The sequence below is a fragment of the Ascaphus truei genome, chromosome 18 (assembly GCF_040206685.1).
Source record: "Ascaphus truei isolate aAscTru1 chromosome 18, aAscTru1.hap1, whole genome shotgun sequence".
Lineage (NCBI taxonomy): Eukaryota > Metazoa > Chordata > Amphibia > Anura > Ascaphidae > Ascaphus > Ascaphus truei.
Window position 1 is genome coordinate 9,167,679 of NC_134500.1, and position 20,799 is coordinate 9,188,477.

At 56.2% G+C, this 20,799-nt stretch overlaps 1 protein-coding gene across 1 annotated transcript in view; it reads left to right on the plus strand.

Moving 5' to 3' along the window:
* MAP2K5 (mitogen-activated protein kinase kinase 5) overlaps positions 1-20,799 on the plus strand; it is a 141,834-nt gene that overhangs the window by 53,833 nt on the left and 67,202 nt on the right. Inside the window, exons 10-15 of the mRNA XM_075575461.1 lie at positions 6,063-6,131; positions 6,251-6,332; positions 7,716-7,777; positions 8,194-8,242; positions 12,272-12,345; positions 16,041-16,091. Of these exons, the coding sequence (XP_075431576.1) occupies positions 6,063-6,131; positions 6,251-6,332; positions 7,716-7,777; positions 8,194-8,242; positions 12,272-12,345; positions 16,041-16,091 (387 nt within the window). The remainder of the gene's footprint in view (positions 1-6,062; positions 6,132-6,250; positions 6,333-7,715; positions 7,778-8,193; positions 8,243-12,271; positions 12,346-16,040; positions 16,092-20,799) is intronic.

A 20,799-nucleotide genomic window follows, 5' to 3' on the forward strand; every position in this document is an offset into this window, starting at 1 on the left:
CCAGCGGGGGTAACATGCTGCCCGTCCTGTGCCCAGCGGGTAACATGCTGCCCGTCCTGTGCCCAGCGGGTATAACATGTTGCCCCGTCCTGTGCCCAGCGGGTAACATGCTGCCCGTCCTGTGCCCAGCGGGTATAACATGTTGCCCCGTCCTGTGCCCAGCGGTGGTAACATGCTGCCCGTCCTGTGCCCAGCGGGGGTAACATGCTGCCCCGTCCTGTGCCCAGCGGGTAACATGCTGCCTGCCCTGTGCCCAGCGGGTAACATGCTGCCCCGTCCTGTGCCCAGCGGGTAACATGCTGCCTGCCCTGTGCCCAGCGGGTAACATGCTGCCCCGTCCTGTGCCCAGCGGGTAACATGCTGCCTGCCCTGTGCCCAGCGGGTAACATGCTGCCCCGTCCTGTGCCCAGAGGGTAACATGCTGCCTGCCCTGTGCCCAGCGGGTAACATGCTGCCCGTCCTGTGCCCAGTGGGGGTAACATGCTGCCCCGTCCTGTGCCCAGCGGGTAACATGCTGCCCCGTCCTGTGCCCAGCGGGGGTAACATGCTGCCCGTCCTGTGCCCAGCGGGGGTAACATGCTGCCTGCCCTGTGCCCAGTGGGGGTAACATGCTGCCCCGTCCTGTGCCCAGCGGGGGTAACATGCTGCCCGTCCTGTGCCCAGCGGGTAACATGCTGCCCGTCCTGTGCCCAGTGGGGGTAACATGCTGCCCGTCCTGTGCCCAGCGGGGGTAACATGCTGCCCCGTCCTGTGCCCAGTGGGGGTAACATGCTGCCCCGTCCCGTGCCCAGCGGGGGTAACTTGCTACCAGTCCTGTGCCCAGCGGGGGTAACATGCTGCCCGTCCTGTGCCCAGCGGGGGTAACATGCTGCCTGCCCTGTGCCCAGTGGGGGTAACATGCTGCCCCGTCCTGTGCCCAGCGGGTAACATGCTGCCCAGTCCTGTGCCCAGCAGGAGTAACATGCTGCCCAGTCCTGTGCCCAGCGGGTAACATGCTGACCAGTCCTGTGCCCAGCAGGAGTAACATGCTGCCCAGTCCTGTGCCCAGCGGGTAACATGCTGCCCTGTGCCCAGTGGGGGTAACGTGCTGACCAGTCCTGTGCCCAGCAGGTAACATGCTGCCCCATACCCAGCGGGGGTAACATGCTGCCCAGTCCTGTGCCCAGCAGGGTACATGCTGCCCCATACCCAGCGGGGGTAACATGCTGCCCAGTCCTGTGCCCAGCGGGTAACATGCTGCCCAGTCCTGTGCCCAGCGGGTAACATGCTGCCCCGTGCCAAGCGGGTAACATGCTGCCCAGTCCTGTGCCCAGCAGGTAACATGCTGCCCCGTGCCCAGCGGGTAACGTGCTGCCCCGTGCCCAGCGGGTAACGTGCTGCCCCGTGCCCAGCGGGTAACGTGCTGCCCCGTGCCCATCGCCCCGAGTTTTAGGAATAAGCAGTGAATTGGTGCACTTAGGTTGCAGGTGCAGCTTAATCACAGCCCATCTGGCAGATAAGAAGTTAACCCTTTGCATGTTTAATCCCTTCAGATGCCCCACAGTGGCATTTTACTGCAGCAAACAATTGTTGCCTGTGATTAAGTGAATTAAAGAGGAACATCAGCCTGTCTCTCTGACTGTCTCTCTGTCTGTCTCTCTCTGTCTGTCTCTCTCTGTCTGTCTCTCTCTCTCTCTGTCTGTCTCTCTCTCTCTGTCTGTCTCTCTCTCTCTCTGTCTGTCTCTGTCTCTCTCTCTCTGTCTGTCTCTGTCTCTCTCTCTCTGTCTGTCTGTGTCTCTCTCTCTCTGTCTGTCTGTGTCTCTCTCTCTCTGTCTGTCTGTGTCTCTCTCTGTTTGTCTCTCTCTCTGTTTGTCTCTCTCTCTCTGTTTGTCTCTCTCTCTGTTTGTCTCTCTCTCTGTTTGTCTCTCTCTAGGGGTGAGGGGGGGCGTCTCTGTCTCTTTGTGTGTCTCTGTCTCTCACTCACTGTGTGTGTGTCTCTTTCTGTTTCCCTGTGTGACTTTCTCTCTGTCTCTTTCTGTGTGTGTGTCCGTCACTCTGTCACTCTGTCCCTCTCTCTTTGTGTGCGTCCCTCTGTCTCTTTGTGTGTCTCTCTCACTCTGCGTGTCTCTTTGTGTGCGTCCCTCCGTCTCTATGTGTCTCTCTCCTCTGTCTCTTGCTCACTCTGCACTTGTGTCTCTCTCTTTGTGTCTCTCTGTGTCTGTCTGTGTGTGTGTGTGTCTCTCTCTCTCTGTGTCTCCATTGTGTGTCTCTCTCTTTGTGTATTTTTCTGTCTCTCTCTGTGTGTGTCTTTGTCTCTGTGTCTGTCTCTGTGTGTGTGTGTGTGTGTGTGTGTGTGTGTGTGTGTCTCTCTCTTTGTGTATCTGTCTTTCTCTCTGTCTCTCTCTGTCTGTGTGTGTGTCTGTGTGTCTGTGTGTCTGTGTGTCTGTGTGTGTGTCTGTGTGTCTCTCTCTTTGTGTATCTGTCTTTCTCTCTGTCTCTGTCTCTCTCTGTCTGTGTGTGTGTCTGTGTGTCTGTGTGTCTGTGTGTCTGTGTGTCTGTGTGTCTGTGTGTCTGTCTTTCTCTCTGTCTCTGTCTCTCTCTGTGTGTGTCTGTGTGTCTGTGTGTCTGTGTTTCTGTGTGTGTGTGTGTGTGTGTGTGTGTGTCTCTTACACACAGAGCTTATGCACAAAGTCAGCTCTGACAGCCCTGTGATGAATTGCTTTATTTATAACTGTATATTTTAATAGCCTCACGCTAATTTAAACAGAGCACCGCAAGTAAATTATAATCGCCGGCACTTGACTGCTCGGATTTAACGTGACAGCTTATCCCCTGGCTTCCTGCAGGTGGTTAGAAGAGCAGGGAGTGATGGGCTTCCTGCAGGTGGTTAGAAGAGCAGGGAGTGATGGGCTTCCTGCAGGTGGTTAGAAGAGCAGGGAGTGATGGGCTTCCTGCAGGTGGTTAGAAGAGCAGGGAGTGATGGGCTTCCTGCAGGTGGTTAGAAGAGCAGGGAGTGATGGGCTTCCTGCAGGTGGTTAGAAGAGCAGGGAGTGATGGGCTTCCTGCAGGTGGTTAGAAGAGCAGGGAGTGATGGGCTTCCTGCAGGTGGTTAGAAGAGCAGGGAGTGATGGGCTTCCTGCAGGTGGTTAGAAGAGCAGGGAGTGATGGGCTTCCTGCAGGTGGTTAGAAGAGCAGGGAGTGATGGGCTTCCTGCAGGTGGTTAGAAGAGCAGGGAGTGATGTGGTTCCTGCAGGTGGAGGGGAGAGCAGGGAGGGATGGGCTTCCTGCAGGTGGTTAGAAGAGCAGGGAGTGATGGGCTTCCTGCAGGTGGTTAGAAGAGCAGGGAGTGATGTGGTTCCTGCAGGGAGAGAGGAGAGCAGGGAGGGATGGGCTTCCTGCAGGTGGAGGGGAGAGCAGGGAGTGATGGGGTTTCTGCAGGTGGGGGGAGAGCAGGGAATGATTGGGTTCCTGTAGGTGGGGGGAGAGCAGGTAGTGATGGGGTTCCTGCAGGTGGGGGGAGAGCAGGGAATGATTGGGTTCCTGCAGGTGGAGGTGAGAGCAGGGAGTGATTGGGTTCCTGCAGGTGGAGGGGAGAGCAGGGAGTGATTGGGTTCCTGCAGGTGGAGGGGAGAGCAGGGAGTGATTAATGCCCCCCCACCCCACTCCCCTGAGAGAGCGCAGTGGGAGGAGTTAGTGTTTTACCCTGTATCTCTCTGTTTTATACCCCAAATTGCTGCGTTTAAATCCTGCTCCAATACACCTCCCCATATGGGAGGAATCCTTGTATGTAATATCCTACGCCTGCTCCTTCCTATAGGGGCAACCTGCTCCTTCCTATAGGGGCAATCCCTGTTATAAGAACATCCCTCACCCCTTGCAAGAATCCTCTCTCTGGAGCTACCCCTGTTATAACAACATTCCGCTTAGTAAGAACAACCCTCGACTCAAGCGTGAACATTCACCTGAGCAGAAGCCCCTGTTCTAAGAACATCCCTTCTTATAGGAACCACCCCCACATACCCCTTGCTTTGAGGTTAAGCGCTGTCACGGGAAAGCGTCTCTTCTAAAGGGACTTATTCCTGTTATAATAGAAGCCCTTCTAACCAGCAGCATGCTCCACCCTACGAGTGCCCCCCCCCCCCCCCCCTGTATACAGACCTTTGACCTGTTCCCCAGGGTCTGTGCCCCCTCTGGCAGCACCTGACGCAGGTTAAATGCCTCTCACACTTTAATTGGGTAAAATTGCTATGATGTAGCAGCAAATTATTTCTTTATTTTTTGCTCAAGTTTTCCGCACTGAAAAATGTAAGTGAACGGAGTTGGCAAATGACTATTGATTTGGGGAAGTGTGTTTTAAATTTCTCTTGGCAGTTCTCTCTATTCCGGTTACAAGCTGGATTAGGCTGAGGCTTTATAAATAACCCTAAAGCAAAGCTTTTGATTGAAACAGGTTGTATCTTTCCCCCCATTCCCTCTCCAACTGATGTCAGCGCTCTCGAATGAAATTTATGCCTCCGCATATCCCGCGCCTATATTCCTCCCCCTGCTACATATAAATCTTAATTTATACGTCTGTTTTGACGCCCGCACAGATATGCGAGTCTATTGTATAAGATGAACATCAAGACCGCGTGTCCGCAGGCGGGGCCTGCCTCCCGTAGCACGGGAAGGCGCACGGCGGCGAGCACGGCAGCTGCCTCTGGCAGGACAGGGTTAAACGCACATCGCCAGGCTGTGTTTGTATCCCGGGGAACGAGTCCGGCCTTAATTTGCTCCTTTTTTCCCCTCCTGCTTCTGTGGGAGAGAAACGGGTCAAATTTGGGAAATGTGACTCTGAATTTCACGTTTTTTGGGGGGAGGTTTAAGCCGTTTAATCGGTTTTCGGATGCGCTGTCTTAACCTTTTGAACCTCAGACCAATGAATTGCACATTTTTCCGGGTGATCGTGTAACATTGTGGGGGTACGTACACACACACAGATTGTGTGGGTACGTGCACATACGCATATTGTGGGGGTACGTGCACATACGCATATTGTGGGGGTACGTGCACATACGCATATTGTGGGGGTACGTGCACATACGCATATTGTGGGGGTACGTGCACATACGCATATTGTGGGGGTACGTGCACATACGCATATTGTGGGGGTACGTGCACATACGCATATTGTGGGGGTACGTGCACATACGCATATTGTGGGGGTACGTACACACACACAGATTGTGGGGGTACGTGCACATACGCATATTGTGGGGGTACGTGCACATACGCATATTGTGGGGGTACGTACACACACACAGATTGTGGAGGTACGTACACACGCAGATTGTGGGGGTGTGTGCACATACTCAGATTGTGGGGGTGCATACACATAGCAGATTGTGGGGGTACATACACAAATTGTGGGGGTGCGTACACATACACAGATTGTGGGGGTGCATAAACATAGCAGATTGTGGGGGTACATATACAAATTGTGGGGGTGCGTACACATACGCAGATTGTGGGGGTGCATACACATAGCAGATTGTGGGGGTACGTACACAAATTGTGGGGGTGCGTGCACATACGCAGATTGTGGTTGTACGTACGCATACGCAGATTGTGGGGGTGCATACACATAGCAGATTGTGGGGGTACGTACACAAATTGTGGGGGTGCGTGCACATACGCAGATTGTGGTTGTACGTACGCATACGCAGATTGTGGGGGTACATACACATACTTAGATTGTGGGGGTTCGTATTTTGAACGTACAAATGAGCAAACGGTCACTTTGGTATTAAGATAACTTTTTACCACGAATCTCCCGAAACCCCCAGCTTGTTTAGCGCACAGCTTGTTTAGCGCACAGCTTGCGTACCGAGTGTTCCAGACCGCGCCGCATGCCGATGTCGTGTCCAATAAATGTAATGCAGCGTTGCAGCGTCTCGCTCTGCGCACGGGACCGATCTGGTGACAGTCTGAGTGACACCGAGCAGTGTTTCTGGGAACACGTTGGGCTGGAGCAGGCTGATATCAGCCACGCCATGCCCAGCGCGCAGTAACGATCAGTAACAAGCGCGCTCTCTCTTCCTCAGGTCATCCCGTTAGACATCACGGTGGAGCTGCAGAGACAGATTATGTCAGAACTGGACATTCTGTACAAGGTGCGGTTCTGGAGCCCACGGGCCGGGGTTTCACCTCTGCACTTTGAGGTTGTGTATCACTAACACACAATATAAACAATGCACTTGCCTGTCACAATGATTCTCTCGCGGTTTTGCAGTGCGACTCTGCGTACGTCATCGGGTTTTACGGAGCGTTCTTTGTGGAAAATCGCATTTCCATCTGTACGGAGTTTATGGATGGTGAGTTTATCAAATGTTCGCGTCTGGTGAGCAGCGCGTGTACCTGTGTTATACACAGAGCAGCGTGTGTACCTGTGTTATACACAGAGCAGTGTGTGTTTCTGGAACCAGTGCGTGTACCTGTGTTATACACAGAGCAGTGTGTGTTTCTGCAACCAGCGAGTGTACCTGTGTTATACACAGAGCATTATGTGTACCTGTGTTATACACAGAGCAGCGTGTATACCTGTGTTATACACAGAGCAGCGCGTGTACCTGTGTTATACACAGAGCAGTGCGTGTACCTGTGTTATACACAGAGCAGTGTGTGTACCTGTGTTATACACAGAGCAGTGTGTGTTTCTGGAACCAGTGCGTGTACCTGTGTTATACACAGAGCAGTGTGTTTCTGGAACCAGTGCGTGTACCTGTGTTATACACAGAGCAGCGTGTGTACCTGTGTTATACACAGAGCAGCGTGTGTACCTGTGTTATACACAGAGCAGCATGTGTACCTGTGTTATACACAGAGCAGCGCGTGTACCTGTGTTATACACAGAGCAGCGCGTGTACCTGTGTTATACACAGAGCAGCGCGTGTACCTGTGTTATACACAGAGCAGCGCGTGTACCTGTGTTATACACAGAGCAGCGCGTGTACCTGTGTTATACACAGAGCAGCGCGTGTACCTGTGTTATACACAGAGCAGCGCGTGTACCTGTGTTATACACAGAGCAGCGTGTGTACCTGTGTTATACACAGAGCAGCGCGTGTACCTGTGTTATACACAGAGCAGTGCGTGTACCTGTGTTATACACAGAGCAGTGTGTGTACCTGTGTTATACACAGAGCAGTGTGTCTTTCTGGAACCAGTGCGTGTACCTGTGTTATACACAGAGCAGCGTGTGTACCTGTGTTATACACAGAGCAGCGTGTGTACCTGTGTTATACACAGAGCAGCGTGTGTACCTGTGTTATACACAGAGCAGCGCGTGTACCTGTGTTATACACAGAGCAGCGCATGTACCTGTGTTATACACAGAGCAGCGCGTGTACCTGTGTTATACACAGAGCAGCGCGTGTACCTGTGTTATACACAGAGCAGCGCGTGTACCTGTGTTATACACAGAGCAGCGCGTGTACCTGTGTTATACACAGAGCAGCGCGTGTACCTGTGTTATACACAGAGCAGCGTGTGTACCTGTGTTATACACAGAGCAGCGTGTGTACCTGTGTTATACACAGAGCAGCGCGAGTACCTGTGTTATACACAGAGCAGCGCGTGTACCTGTGTTATACACAGAGCAGCGTGTGTACCTGTGTTATACACAGAGCAGCGCGTGTACCTGTGTTATACACAGAGCAGTGTTTCCTTGGCGTCAGGGTGTTTTGCTTCTCATACAGGGGGGTCGCTGGATGTTTACAGGCGGGTCCCGGAGCAGGTCCTGGGCAGGATATCGGTGGCTGTAAGTTGTGTTTCCTCGTCCATCTCACAGCACAGAGACTAAGGGCCTTATTCACTAAGCTATGCAAAACATTAAGGCACTTTCCAGCTCCGCACAGATTATTAAATATGCCCTAAATGTGCAGCCCTACACCCACCCCCAAAATATCCCCTTTACTGTTCCCATTTTACACCTTTGCCCATGAAATCCACCAGTATTCACTCTTACGTGGAGAAATATAAATATTATTTATGGCTGCTAATTTCCTAACTGCGTTCCAATCCGAGCCCACGGCCGGGGAACCGCCGCGTCTCCTACCGGAAGCTATTTATTCCATGCTGCTTGCTATCTTTAATTATAAAGGTGTTTCATGCCTGAGTGCTTTGTCTGTGCGCGGTGCTGCTGAGGCTGCTGGGTAATACTTGCTCTGTTCACAGGTGTTGAAAGGGCTCACTTACCTGTGGAGTTTAAAGATTTTGCACAGAGGTGAGTCACTGCAGTGGGGTCTGGGGGAGCTGGGAGGGGTGAATCACTACAGTGAGGTCTGGGGGAGGTAGGAGGGGGAAGTCACTACAGTGAGGTCTGGGGGAGGTAGGAGGGGGAAGTCACTGCAGTGTGGTCTGGGGGAGGTAGCAGGGGGAGACACTGCAGTGTGGTCTGGGGGAGGTAGCAGGGGGAGACACTGCAGTGTGGTCTGGGGGAGGTAGGAGGGGGAGACACTGCAGTGTGGTCTGGGGGAGGTAGCAGGGGGAGTCACTGCAGTGTGGTCTGGGGGAGGTAGCAGGGGGAGTCACTGCAGTGTGGTCTGGGGGAGGTAGGAGGGGGAAGTCACTGCAGTGTGGTCTGGGGGAGGTAGCAGGGGGAGACACTGCAGTGTGGTCTGGGGGAGGTAGCAGGGGGAGTCACTGCAGTGTGGTCTGGGGGAGGTAGCAGGGGTGACTCACCTCCGTGTGGTCTGGGGGAGGTAGGAGGGGGAGACACTGCAGTGTGGTCTGGGGGGGGTAGCAGGGTTGAGGTGCAGTGATAGAGCTGTGTGAAGGTGTATGTACTGTAATAACGGGGCATAGAGGGGCAGTAACAGTTGTGTGTATGTGAAGGGGTTAGTGCTAGGATAGCAGGGGGGCTGCAGAGCAGGATTGTGGGTGCCCTCTGTGTCTGTGTGCCCCCTGTGCCATCTGTCTGTGTCCCTGTGCACTCCGTGTCTCTGTGCCTCTGTCTGTCTGTCTCTGTGCCCTCTTTTTGTGTGCCCCTATGCCCTCGGTCTGTGTCTCTGTGCCTCGGTCTGTGTCCCTGTGCCCCTGTCTGTGCCCCAGTCTGTGCCCCTGCGCCAATGTCTGTGCCCCAGTCTGTGCCCCTGCGCCAATGTCTGTGCCCCAGTTTGTGCCCCTGCGCCAATATCTGTGCCCCTGTGCCTCGGTCTGGGTCCCTGTGCCCCTGTCTGTGCCCCTGCACCAATGTCTGTGCCCCAGTCTGTGCCCCTGCGCCAATGTCTGTGCCCCAGTCTGTGCCCCTGCGCCAATGTCTGTGCCCCTGCGCCAATGTCTGTGCCCCTGCGCCAATGTCTATGCCCCTGTCTGTGCCCCTGTGCCAATGTCTGTGCCCCTTCGCCAATGTCTATGCCCCTGTCTGTGTCCCTGTGCCAATGTCTGTGCCCCTTCGCCAATGTCTGTGCCCCTGTCTGTGCCCCTGCGCCAATGTCTGGGCCCCTGCGTCAATGTCTGTGCCCCTGTGCCTCTGTTTCTCTGTCCCTGTGCCCCTGTGTCTCTGTCCCTGTGCCCCTATTTCTCTGTCCCTGTGCCCCTATTTCTTTGTCCCTGTGCCCCTGTGTCTCTGTCCCTGTGCCCCTGTGTCTCTGTCCCTGTGCCCCTGTTTCTCTGTCCCTGTGCCCCTATTTCGCTGTCCCTGTGTCTCTGTCCCTGTGCCCCTGTGTCTCTGTCCCTGTGCCCCTGTGTCTCTGTCCCTGTGCCCCTGTTTCTCTGTCCCTGTGCCCCTGTTTCTCTGTCCCTGTGCCCCTGTTTCTCTGTCCCTGTGCCCCTGTTTCTCTGTCCCTGTGCCCCTGTTTCTCTGTCCCTGTGCCCCTGTTTCTCTGTCCCTGTGCCCCTGTGTCTCTGTCCCTGTGCCCCTGTGTCTCTGTCCCTGTGCCCCTGTGTCTCTGTCCCTGTGCCCCTGTGTCTCTGCCCCTGTGTCCCTGTTTCTCCGTGTCCCTGTGCCCCTATGTCTCTGTCCCTGTGCCCCTATGTCTCTGTCCCTGTGCCCCTGTGTCTCTGTCCCTGTGCCCGTTTCTCTGTCCCTGTGCCCCTGTGTCTCTGTCCCTCTGTCCCTGTGCCCCTGTGTCTCTGTCCCTGTGCCCCTGTGTCTCTGTCCCTGTGCCCCTGTGTCTCTGTCCCTGTGCCCCTGTGTCTCTGTCCCTGTGCCCGTGTCCCTGTGCCCCTGTGTCTCTGTCCCTGTGCCCCTGTGTCTCTGCCCCTGTGCCCCTGTGTCTCTGTCCCTGTGCCCCTGCCCCTGTGCCCCTGTGTCTCTGCCCCTGTGTCTCTGTCCCTGTGCCCCTGTCCCTGTGCCCCTGTGCCGCTGCCACTGGTTCTCTGTGTCCCTGTGCCTCTGTTTCCCTGTGTCTCTGTCCCTGTGCCCCTGTGTCTCTGTCCCTGTGCCCCTGTGTCTCTGTCCCTGTGCCCCTGTGCCGCTGCCCCTGTTTCTCTGTGTCCCTGTGCCGCTGTGTCTCTGTCCCTGTGCCCCTGTGCCCCTGTGCCGCTGCCCCTGGTTCTCTGTGTCCCTGTGCCTCTGTTTCCCTGTGCCTCTGTCCCTGTGCCCCTGTTTCTCTGTGTCCCTGTGCCCCTGTGTCCCTGTGCCCCTGTGCCTCTGTGTCCCTGTGCCTCTGTGTCCCTGTGCCTCTGTGTCCCTGTGCCTCTGTTTCCCTGTGCCTCTGTTTCCCTGTGCCTCTGCCCCTGTTTCTCTGTGTCCCTGTGCCGCTGTGTCTCTGTCCCTGTGCCCCTGTGCCGCTGCCCCTGGTTCTCTGTGTCCCTGTGCCTCTGTTTCCCTGTGTCTCTGTCCCTGTGCCCCTGTGTCTCTGTCCCTGTGCCCCTGTGTCTCTGTCCCTGTGCCCCTGTGCCGCTGCCCCTGTTTCTCTGTGTCCCTGTGCCGCTGTGTCTGTGTCCCTGTGCCCCTGTGCCGCTGCCCCTGGTTCTCTGTGTCCCTGTGCCTCTGTTTCCCTGTGCCTCTGTCCCTGTGCCCCTGTTTCTCTGTGTCCCTGTGCCCCTGTTTCTCTGTGTCCCTGTGCCCCTGTGTCCCTGTGCCCCTGTTTCTCTGTGTCCCTGTACCCCTGTTTCTCTGTTTCCCTGTGCCCCTGTGCCTCTGTGTCCCTGTGCCTCTGTGTCCCTGTGCCTCTGTGTCCCTGTGCCTCTGTGTCCCTGTGTCCCTGTGCCTCTGTGCCTCTGTTTCCCTGTGCCTCTGTTTCCCTGTGCCTCTGTCCCTGTGCCTCTGCCCCTGTGCCGCTGCCCCTGTTTCTCTGTGTCCCTGTGCCTATGTCCCTGTGCCTCTGCCCCTGTGCCGCTGCCCCTGTTTCTCTGTGTCCCTGTGCCTATGTCCCTGTGCCTCTGGTCCTGTGTCTCTGTCCCTGTGCCGCTACCCCTGTTTCTCTGTGTCCCTGTGCTGCTGCCTCAAGAGATGAAAAGAATTTAAATGGAAAGTTGCATCTACACTTGTAAATAAACACGCTCATATCCTCGCTCTCGCTACCTCCATCTCTCACTTCATCTCCTCTCTTTGGGTGTCAATCACAGAACATGATACACAGGATAAAATCCTTTGCATTAAATTAACAGTTCGTCCAGGAGAGAGACACTGTATCTGTATCGGCAGAGAGACACTGTATCTGTATCGGCAGAGAGACACTGTATCGGCAGAGAGACACGTTGTGTCGGCCGAGAGACACATTGTGTCGGCAGATCTCCCCTATATCCATAGCAATCAGTCTGGCACTGAGGTTGGAGCAGGGGAACCTGGTTCAATTCCCGGTGTCGGCTCCTTGTGACCTTGGGTAAGGTCACTTTATCTCCCTGTGCCTCAGGCACCAAAAAACATAGATTGTAAGCTCCACGGGGCAGGGACCTGTGTCTGCAAAATATCTCTGTAAAGCGCTACGTAAAACTAGCAGCGCTATACAAGAACATGCTATTATTATTATTATAATATTAAAACCAATAGGAACTTCATCACAGGTCTGTGCTCCGCTTCCAAATAAGAGAAGAGGCGACATCAGGGAACGCTGAATACAAAGTCATAGAACTCTAATACAGGCGTGTGGGATAAATGTCATATGTGTGGGATATATACCGTATGTCATATGTGTGGGATATATATGTAATATTTGTGGGATATATATGGGATTAGTCTGGGATATATGTAATATGTGTGGGATATATATGTAGTATATATGGGATATATATAATATGTGTGAGATATATAAGGGATATATGGAATATATATATGTAATATGAGTGGTTGTTTGCTCACTTCCAGATGTGAAACCCTCCAACATGCTGGTGAACACCCGTGGACAGGTGAAGCTCTGTGACTTTGGGGTGAGCACACAGGTAAGTGCCCCCCTAATGCGTTCAACACTCCATAGGCAGGTCACCCCATGCACGTATCACCCCACAAGCCGCAGCCCTGCTGGGCAGATCTCTGCAGCAGGGAAGGGGTTAAAGTGAGTAGCAGATGATGTGGTAATTACTAGCGGGATTGCGGCCTTATTAATATGCGTCCTGGGGAGTTTGGGGAAGATCGGTTCTGTCCAGACAAAAGAACGAGGTGGCGGGGAGAGGGGTCCAGGAGACGCCGTTATCAAAAATAATAATAATTAATAAAAATGAATGTTTGGCAAAACAAAGCCTGCGAGGACGGAGCAGCGCCCCCACCCCCTCAAATTGTAATTAATTTCCATCTCGGGCCTCCCCAGAGAACGCCCATCAGGGTGACCCCCGACCTCCCTGTCATGTCACTTTCAATAGGCCCCTCCACACCCCCCTCAGCTAGAGACCGCAGGGCTCAAGGGGCTCGGAGCTATTCTGTGCCGGCCACACCTGCTGCACTGGAAGTCTCGTACACAAGATGCACGGCAGCGCTCTCTAACTGTCTCCCCCACACAGCCTGCGTCTGTAACTGTCTCCCCCACACAGCCCGCGTCTGTAACTGTCTCCCCCACACAGCCCGCGTCTGTAACTGTCTCTCCCACACAGCCCGCGTCTCTAACTGTCTCTCCCACACTGCCCGCGTCTGTAACTGTCTCCCCCACACAGCCCGCGTCTGTAACTGTCTCTCCCACACAGCCCGCGTCTGTAACTGTCTCTCCCACACAACCCGCGTCTGTAACTGTCTCTCCCGCACAGCCCGCGTCTGTAACTGTCTCTCCCACACAGCTCGCGTCTCTAACTGTCTCTCCCACACAACCCGCGTCTCTAACTGTCTCTCCCACACAGCTCGCGTCTCTAACTGTCTCTCCCACACAGCTCGCGTCTGTAACTGTCTCTCCCACACAGCCCGCGTCTGTAACTGTCTCTCCCACACAACCCGCGTCTGTAACCGTCTCTCCCGCACAGCTCGTGTCTCTAACCGTCTCTCCCCACACAGCCCGCGTCTGTAACTGTCTCTCCCACACAGCTCGTGTCTCTAACTGTCTCCCCCACACAGCCCGCGTCTGTAACTGTCTCTCCCACACAGCTTGCGTCTGTAACTGTCTCTCCCACACAGCCCGCGTCTCTAACCGTCTCTCCCACACAGCCCGCGTCTGTAACTGTCTCCCCCGCACAGCCCGCGTCTCTAACTGTTTCTCCCGCACAGCCCGTGTCTCTAACTGTCTCTCCCGCACAGCCCGCGTCTGTAACTGTCTCTCCCACACAGCTCGCGTCTATAACTGTCTCTCCCACAGAGCCCGCGTCTGTAACTGTCTCTCCCACACAGCCCGCGTCTCTAACTGTCTCCCCCACACAGCCAGTGTCTCTAACTGTCTCTCCCACACAGCTCGCGTCTGTAACCGTCTCCCCCACACAGCCCGTGTCTGTAACTGTCTCTCCCACACAGCTCGCGTCTGTAACTGTCTCTCCCGCACAGCCCACGTCTGTAACTGTCTTTCCCGCACAGCCCGCGTCTGTAACTGTCTCCCCCACACAGCCCGCGTCTGTAACTGTCTCCCCCGCACAGCCCGCGTCTGTAACTGTCTCTCCCACACAGCCCGCGTCTGTAACTGTCTTCCCCGCACAGCCCGCGTCTCTAACTGTCTCCCCCACACAGCCCGCGTCTCTAACTGTCTCTCCCCGCACAGCCCGCGTCTGTAACTGTCTCCCCCGCACAGCCCGCATCTGTAACTGTCTCTCCCACACAGCCCGCGTCTGTAACTGTCTTCCCCACACAGCTCGCGTCTGTAACTGTCTCTCCCACACAGCCCGCGTCTGTAACTGTCTCTCCCGCACAGCCCGCGTCTGTAACTGTCTCTCCTGCACAGCCCGCATCTGTAACTGTCTCTCCCACACAGCCCGCATCTGTAACTGTCTCTCCCACACAGCCCGCGTCTCTAACTGTCTCTCCCACACAGCCCGCGTCTGTAACTGTCTCTCCCGCACAGCTCGCGTCTGTAACCGTCTCTCCCACACAGCTCGCGTCTGTAACTGTCTCCCCCACACAGCTCGTGTCTGTAACTGTCTCCCCCGCACAGCCCGCGTCTGTAACTGTCTCCCGCACAGCCCGCGTCTGTAACTGTCTCTCCCGCACAGCCCGCGTCTGTAACTGTCTCTCCCACACTGCTCGCATCTGTAACTGTCTCTCCCACACAGCCCGCGTCTGTAACTGTCTCCCCCGCACAGCTTGCGTCTATAACTGTCTCTCCCGCACAGCCCGCGTCTGTAACTGTCTCTCCCGCACAGCCAGTGTCTCTAACTGTCTCCCCCACACAGCTCGCGTCTGTAACTGTCTCTCCCACACAGCCCGCGTCTGTAACTGTCTCCCCCGCACAGCTTGCGTCTATAACTGTCTCTCCCGCACAGCTCGCGTCTATAACTGTCTCTCCCACAGAGCCCGCGTCTGTAACTGTCTCTCCCACACAGCTCGCGTCTGTAACCGTCTCTCCCACACAGCTCGCGTCTGTAACCGTCTCTCCCACACAGCTCGCGTCTGTAACTGTCTCCCCCACACAGCCCGCGTCTGTAACTGTCTCTCCCACACAGCCAGTGTCTCTAACTGTCTCTCCCACACAGCCCGCGTCTGTAACTGTCTCTCCCACACAGCCAGTGTCTCTAACCCTCTCCCCCGCACAGCCCGTGTCTCTAACTGTCTCTCCTGCACGTTGCGTCTGTGACTGTCTCTCCTCCACATTGTGTCTGTGACTGTCTCTCCTCCACATTGTGTCTGTGATTGTCTCTCACGCACATTGTAGCTGTCTCTAGCGCAGTGTGCGTCTGTAACTGTCTCTCCAACGCCATGCTTGTCTGTAGCTGTCTCGTTTGTCTGCCTCTCCTGCACACTTACTATTTCTAGCGGTATGTCTTGTGGCCTCTCGGAAGCTGGGGGCATCTCTCTGGGTGATTTTATCTTACGGTAACCCAACTCCATAGTGCTTTATTACATTGCATGTATAAAAAAACACATCAAAGCATGCAGGTTCTGAGCTGAAGTGGGACGACGGGCTGTATCTCAGCTGTCAGTGTCTGTATCACGCACACATGGGGGGAACTCTGATTATGTACATCCTCATAAACCATGTCTGTAACTGGTGGGCAACTCCAGTCCTCAAGGGCCATCAACAGGTCAGGTTTTCAGGATATCCCTGCTTCAGCACAGGTGGCTCAATCAGTCGCAGCTTCAGCACAGGTGGCTCAGTCTTCGATTGAGCCACCTGTGCTGAAGCAGGGATAGGCTTCAGCCCTTGAGGACTGCAGTTGCCCACCCCTGGGCTATAAGAAACTCAGAAGACGACCCCCCCCCCCCCCCCAAAACGGCAGCACCTTTAGATCTGCAGAATATCGGGGATCCCGATCGCGATCGCAGCTGGGCGAGAGGACGCCGTCTTTAATCCGAAACGCTCGCCTTGTTTACATGTTTGTTAACGCAGAGAGAGGGGTTTTAATCATTTTCTGTTTAATGCCTGCAGATAAAAGCGCGCTTTATATTTTTATTCCGTCGTTTGTCTCTTTATTCCGTGTTCTCTCCTCGCCGGGTTTGATCAGTGGATTAAGTGAGAAATAATTGCCCGTTTTACGCCGTCGTCATTTTAATGCGCTCGTTTTGTTCCTCTTAGCTGGTGAATTCTATCGCCAAGACCTACGTGGGAACAAACGCTTATATGGCGGTGAGTCACCGAGGTCCCCCCTCCTCCTCATTAGAGGGGGCGTTGTTAATTAAGCCTGTGGTGTCTTAACTCTAACCTTCTGTTAACCCCTCGCTGCCAGAGCGGCATGTCAAAACGTGAGTTATTATCGGAGAATGATGGGGGCGACATTACCTGTAACGCAGCTCTAATTATCCAATCAACACCTGTCAGTCATTAGTGGCGCTCTCAGACTGCGCAGGGCTAGAGATGATTTCCTGCGCCTTGCTGTCCACATGTAGTATGGTGGCCACAGAGAAGGCCTGTGGTGGCCACGGAGAAGGCCCGTGGTGGCCACGGAGAAGGCCTGTATTCTGGGACCTTTCAGGCTGGATCATGCTGACCTCCCACGCTCACCTCTGTCATTCGAAGCCGGGCTCCATGATCCCCATCAGAGGTGTGCACATGGCTCCGCGTGTCAGCACACGGCTCCGCGTGTCAGCACACGGCTTCGCGTGTCAGCACACGGCTCCGCGTGTCACCACACGGCTCCGCTTGTCAGCACACGGCTCCGCGTGTCAGCACACGGCTCCGCGTGTCAGCACACGGCTCCGCGTGTCAGCACACGGCTCCGCGTGTCACCCCCGGCTCCGCTTGTCAGCACACGGCTCCGCGTGTCAGCACACGGCTCCGTGTGTCACCCCCGGCTCCGCTTGTCAGCACACGGCTCCGCGTGTCAGCACACGGCTCCGCGTGTCAGCACACGGCTCCGCGTGTCAGCACACGGCGCCGCGTGTCACCCCCGGCTCCGCTTGTCACCCCCGGCTCCGCGTGTCACCACACGGCTCCGCGTGTCACCACACGGCTCCGCGTGTCAGCACACGGCTCCGCGTTTCAGCACACGGCTCCGCGTGTCAGCACACGGCTCTGCGTGTCATGGCAGATGAAGGGGGAATGTCCACCTGTTCATTGTGACAGCGGATTAAAACCAGGAGAATTTCGGCCTTTATTCTGCTTCTCTACTTTATTAAAAAAAAAGTTTACCCACTATAATTTAACCCCTTACCCACTATAATTTAACCCCTTACCCACTATAATTTAACCCTTTACCCACTATAATTTAACCCCTTACCCACTATAATTTAACCCCTTACCCACTATAATTTAACCCCTTTCCTTGTGGAAAGACTTTACAGAGCAGTGTCCTGCAGACCCCACTGGCATCAAAGGGGTTAATAAAAGCCAGCCGCATTTTCATGTCTCTTTCCTCCTCTCCGTTCCCCCCCCCCTCCTCTCCGTTCTCCCCCCTCCCCTCCGTTCTCCCCCCTCCCCTCCGTTCTCCCCCCCACCCTCCGTTCTCCCCCCCACCCTCCGTTCTCCCCCCCACCCCTTTGTTCTCCCCCCCACCCACTCTCTGTTCTCCCCCCCCACTCTCTGTTCTCCCCCCCACCCCCCCACTCTCCGTTCTCCGCCCCCACCCTCCGTTCTCCCCCCCCACCCTCCGTTCTCCCCCCCCCACCCTCCGTTCTCCCCCCCCACCCTCCGTTCTCCCCCCCACCCTCCGTTCTCCCCCCCACCCTCCGTTCTCCCCCCCACCCTCCGTTCTACCCACCACCCTCCGTTCTACCCACCACCCTCCGTTCTACCCACCACCCTCCGTTCTACCTCCCCCCTCCACCCTCTGTTCTTCCCCCCCCTCCACCCTCTGTTCTTCCCCCCCCTCCACCCTCTGTTCTTCCCTCCACCCTCTGTTCTCCCCCCCTCCACCCTCTGTTCTCCCCCCCTCTGTTCTCCCCCCCCTCCACCCTCTGTTCTCCCCCCCTCCACCCTCTGTTCTCCCCCCCCTCCACCCTCTGTTCTCCCCCCCTCCACCCTCTGTTCTCCCCCCTCCACCCTCTGTTCTCCCCCCCTCCACCCTCTGTTCTCCCCCCCTCCACCCTCTGTTCTCCCCCCCTCCACCCTCTGTTCTCCCACCCTCCGTTCTCCCCCCCACCCTCCGTTCTCCCCCCCACCCTCCGTTCTCCCCCCCACCCTCCGTTCTCCCCCCCCCCTCTGTTCTTCCCCCCCCTCCACCCTCTGTTCTTCCCCCCCCTCCACCCTCTGTTCTTCCCCCCCTCCACCCTCTGTTCTCCCCCTCCACCCTCTGTTCTCCCCCTCCACCCTCTGTTCTCCCCCTCCACCCTCTGTTCTCCCCCCACCCTCCGTTCTCCCTCCCCTCTGTTCTCCCCCCGCGCCCCTCCCAGGCCAGAGCAGACGGGCGCTCGGCAAAACGCTGCAGATTAGGTCCTGAGCGTTGGTTTTTAGTTACTGTTCCTCCCCCCCTCCCAAGCCCTGACCTGGATAACTGCACAAAGCACACTCAGCTGGCACTAATTTGTGAGTTTGTTTTCTTGTACAGGGGGCCCGGGGTTATTACACTGCGTGTGCGAGGCAGCGCGAGGGAGCGCGAGGGAGCGCGAGGCAGCCAGGTGCATTAAGAGCGCATTGTGAGGCTATGTCGGGGAACGCTCCTGTCCTGCACTCTTACAGTATTGTGACCTTGACGAGCTGGCCTCTGAGATGGCACACGGTCAAGGACAGCGATGTCGGCAAACAATACGTTATCTTTCTAATACAGACCTGCGCAACGTAAAGAGGAGGCCACATGAGTCTCTGTATTGGAGTCACAAGACAAAATATTTATTTTCAAGTCAACCTAAACCTCTAAACCAGGGGTAACCAACTCCAGCCCTAAAGGGCCACCAACAGCTCAGGTTTTCAGGATATCCCAGCTTCAGCACAGGTGGCTCAATCAGTGGTTCAGTAGATTGAGCCACCTGTGCTGAAGCAGGGATATCCTGAAAACCGGACCGGTTGGTAGCCGTTGAGGACTGCAGTTGAGCACTCCTGTCCTAAACCATGGTGGGTCTTTCCACGCCTGATCGGGATAATGTGGCGCTCCCTGTACGTATAGCCCGGCAAACACTACCTTTTAGCATCAACGGTCCCAGAGAAATGAGCAGTGTCGGCAGCTCACTGCACGGGCCGCCCGACACTATGCTCCGGTAAAGGGGTTTGGCTTAAAGGGTAGTTCATTTTTAACATTGGACCCAAGCTCCCTTACCCCCCTCCCCCACCCCCCCAGTACCATATCATCAGAGTACACCTTGGTTTGGAGTCACACCGGTGGGGATCGGGGCGAGCGGGTGAGAGTACACCTTGGTTTGGAATCCCACCGGTGGGGATCGGGGCGGGCGGGTGAGAGTACACCTTGGTTTGGAGTCACACCTGTGGGGATCGGGGCGAGCGGGTGAGAGTATACCTTGGTTTGGAGTCACACCTGTGGGAATCGGGGCGGTCGGGTGAGTACTCCTTGGTTTGGAGTCCCACCGGTGGGGATCGGGCGGTCGGGTGTGAGTACTCCTTGGTTTGGAATCCCACCTGTGGGGATTGGGGCGGTCGGGTGAGAGTACACCTTGGTTTGGAATCCCACCGGTGGGGATCGGGGCGGGCGGGTGAGAGTACTCCTTGGTTTGGAGTCCCACCTGTGGGGATCGGGGCGGTCGGGTGAGAGTACACCTTGGTTTGGAATCCCACCTGTGGGATCGGGGCGGTCGGGTGAGAGTACTCCTTGGTTTGGAATCCCACCGGTGGGGATCGGGGCGGGCGGGTGAGAATACTCCTTGGTTTGGAATCCCACCGGTGGGTATCGGGGCGGGCGGGTGAGAGTACACCTTGGTTTGGAGTCACACCTGTGGGAATCGGGGCGGTCGGGTGAGTACTCCTTGGTTTGGAATCCCACCTGTGGGGATCGGGGCGGTCGGGTGTGAGTACACCTTGGTTTGGAGTCACACCTGTGGGGATCGGGGCGGTCGGGTGAGAGTACACCTTGGTTTGGAATCCCACCGGTGGGGATCGGGGCGGGCGGGTGAGAGTACTCCTTGGTTTGGAATCCCACCGGTGGGGATCGGGGCGGTCGGGTGAGAGTACACCTTGGTTTGGAGTCACACCTGTGGGGATCGGGGCGGTCGGGTGAGTACTCCTTGGTTTGGAATCCCACCTGTGGGGATCGGGGCGGTCGGGTGTGAGTACACCTTGGTTTGGAGTCACACCTGTGGGGATCGGGGCGGTCGGGTGAGAGTACACCTTGGTTTGGAATCCCACCGGTGGGATCGGGGCGGGCGGGTGAGAGTACTCCTTGGTTTGGAATCCCACCGGTGGGGATCGGGGCGGTCGGGTGAGAGTACACCTTGGTTTGGAGTCACACCTGTGGGGATCGGGGCTGTCGGGTGAGAGTACACCTTGGTTTGGAATCCCACCGGTGGGGATCGGGGCGGGCGGGTGAGAGTACTCCTTGGTTTGGAATCTCACCGGTGGGGATCGGGGCGGTCGGGTGAGAGTACACCTTGTTTTGGAGTCACACCTGTGGGGATCGCGGCGGTCGGGTGAGAGTACACCTTGGTTTGGAATCCACCGGTGGGGATCGGGGCGGGCGGGTGAGAGTACACCTTGGTTTGGAGTCACACCTGTGGGGATTGGGGCGAGCGGGTGAGAGTACACCTTGGTTTGGAGTCCCACCGGTGGGGATCGGGGCGGTCGGGTGAGAGTACTCCTTGGTTTGGAGTCCCACCTGTGGGGATCGGGGCGGTCGGGTGAGAGTACTCCTTGGTTTGGAATCCCACCTGTGGGGATTGGGGCGGTCGGGTGTGAGTACTCCTTGGTTTGGAATCCCACCGGTGGGGATCGGGGCGGTCGGGTGTGAGTACTCCTT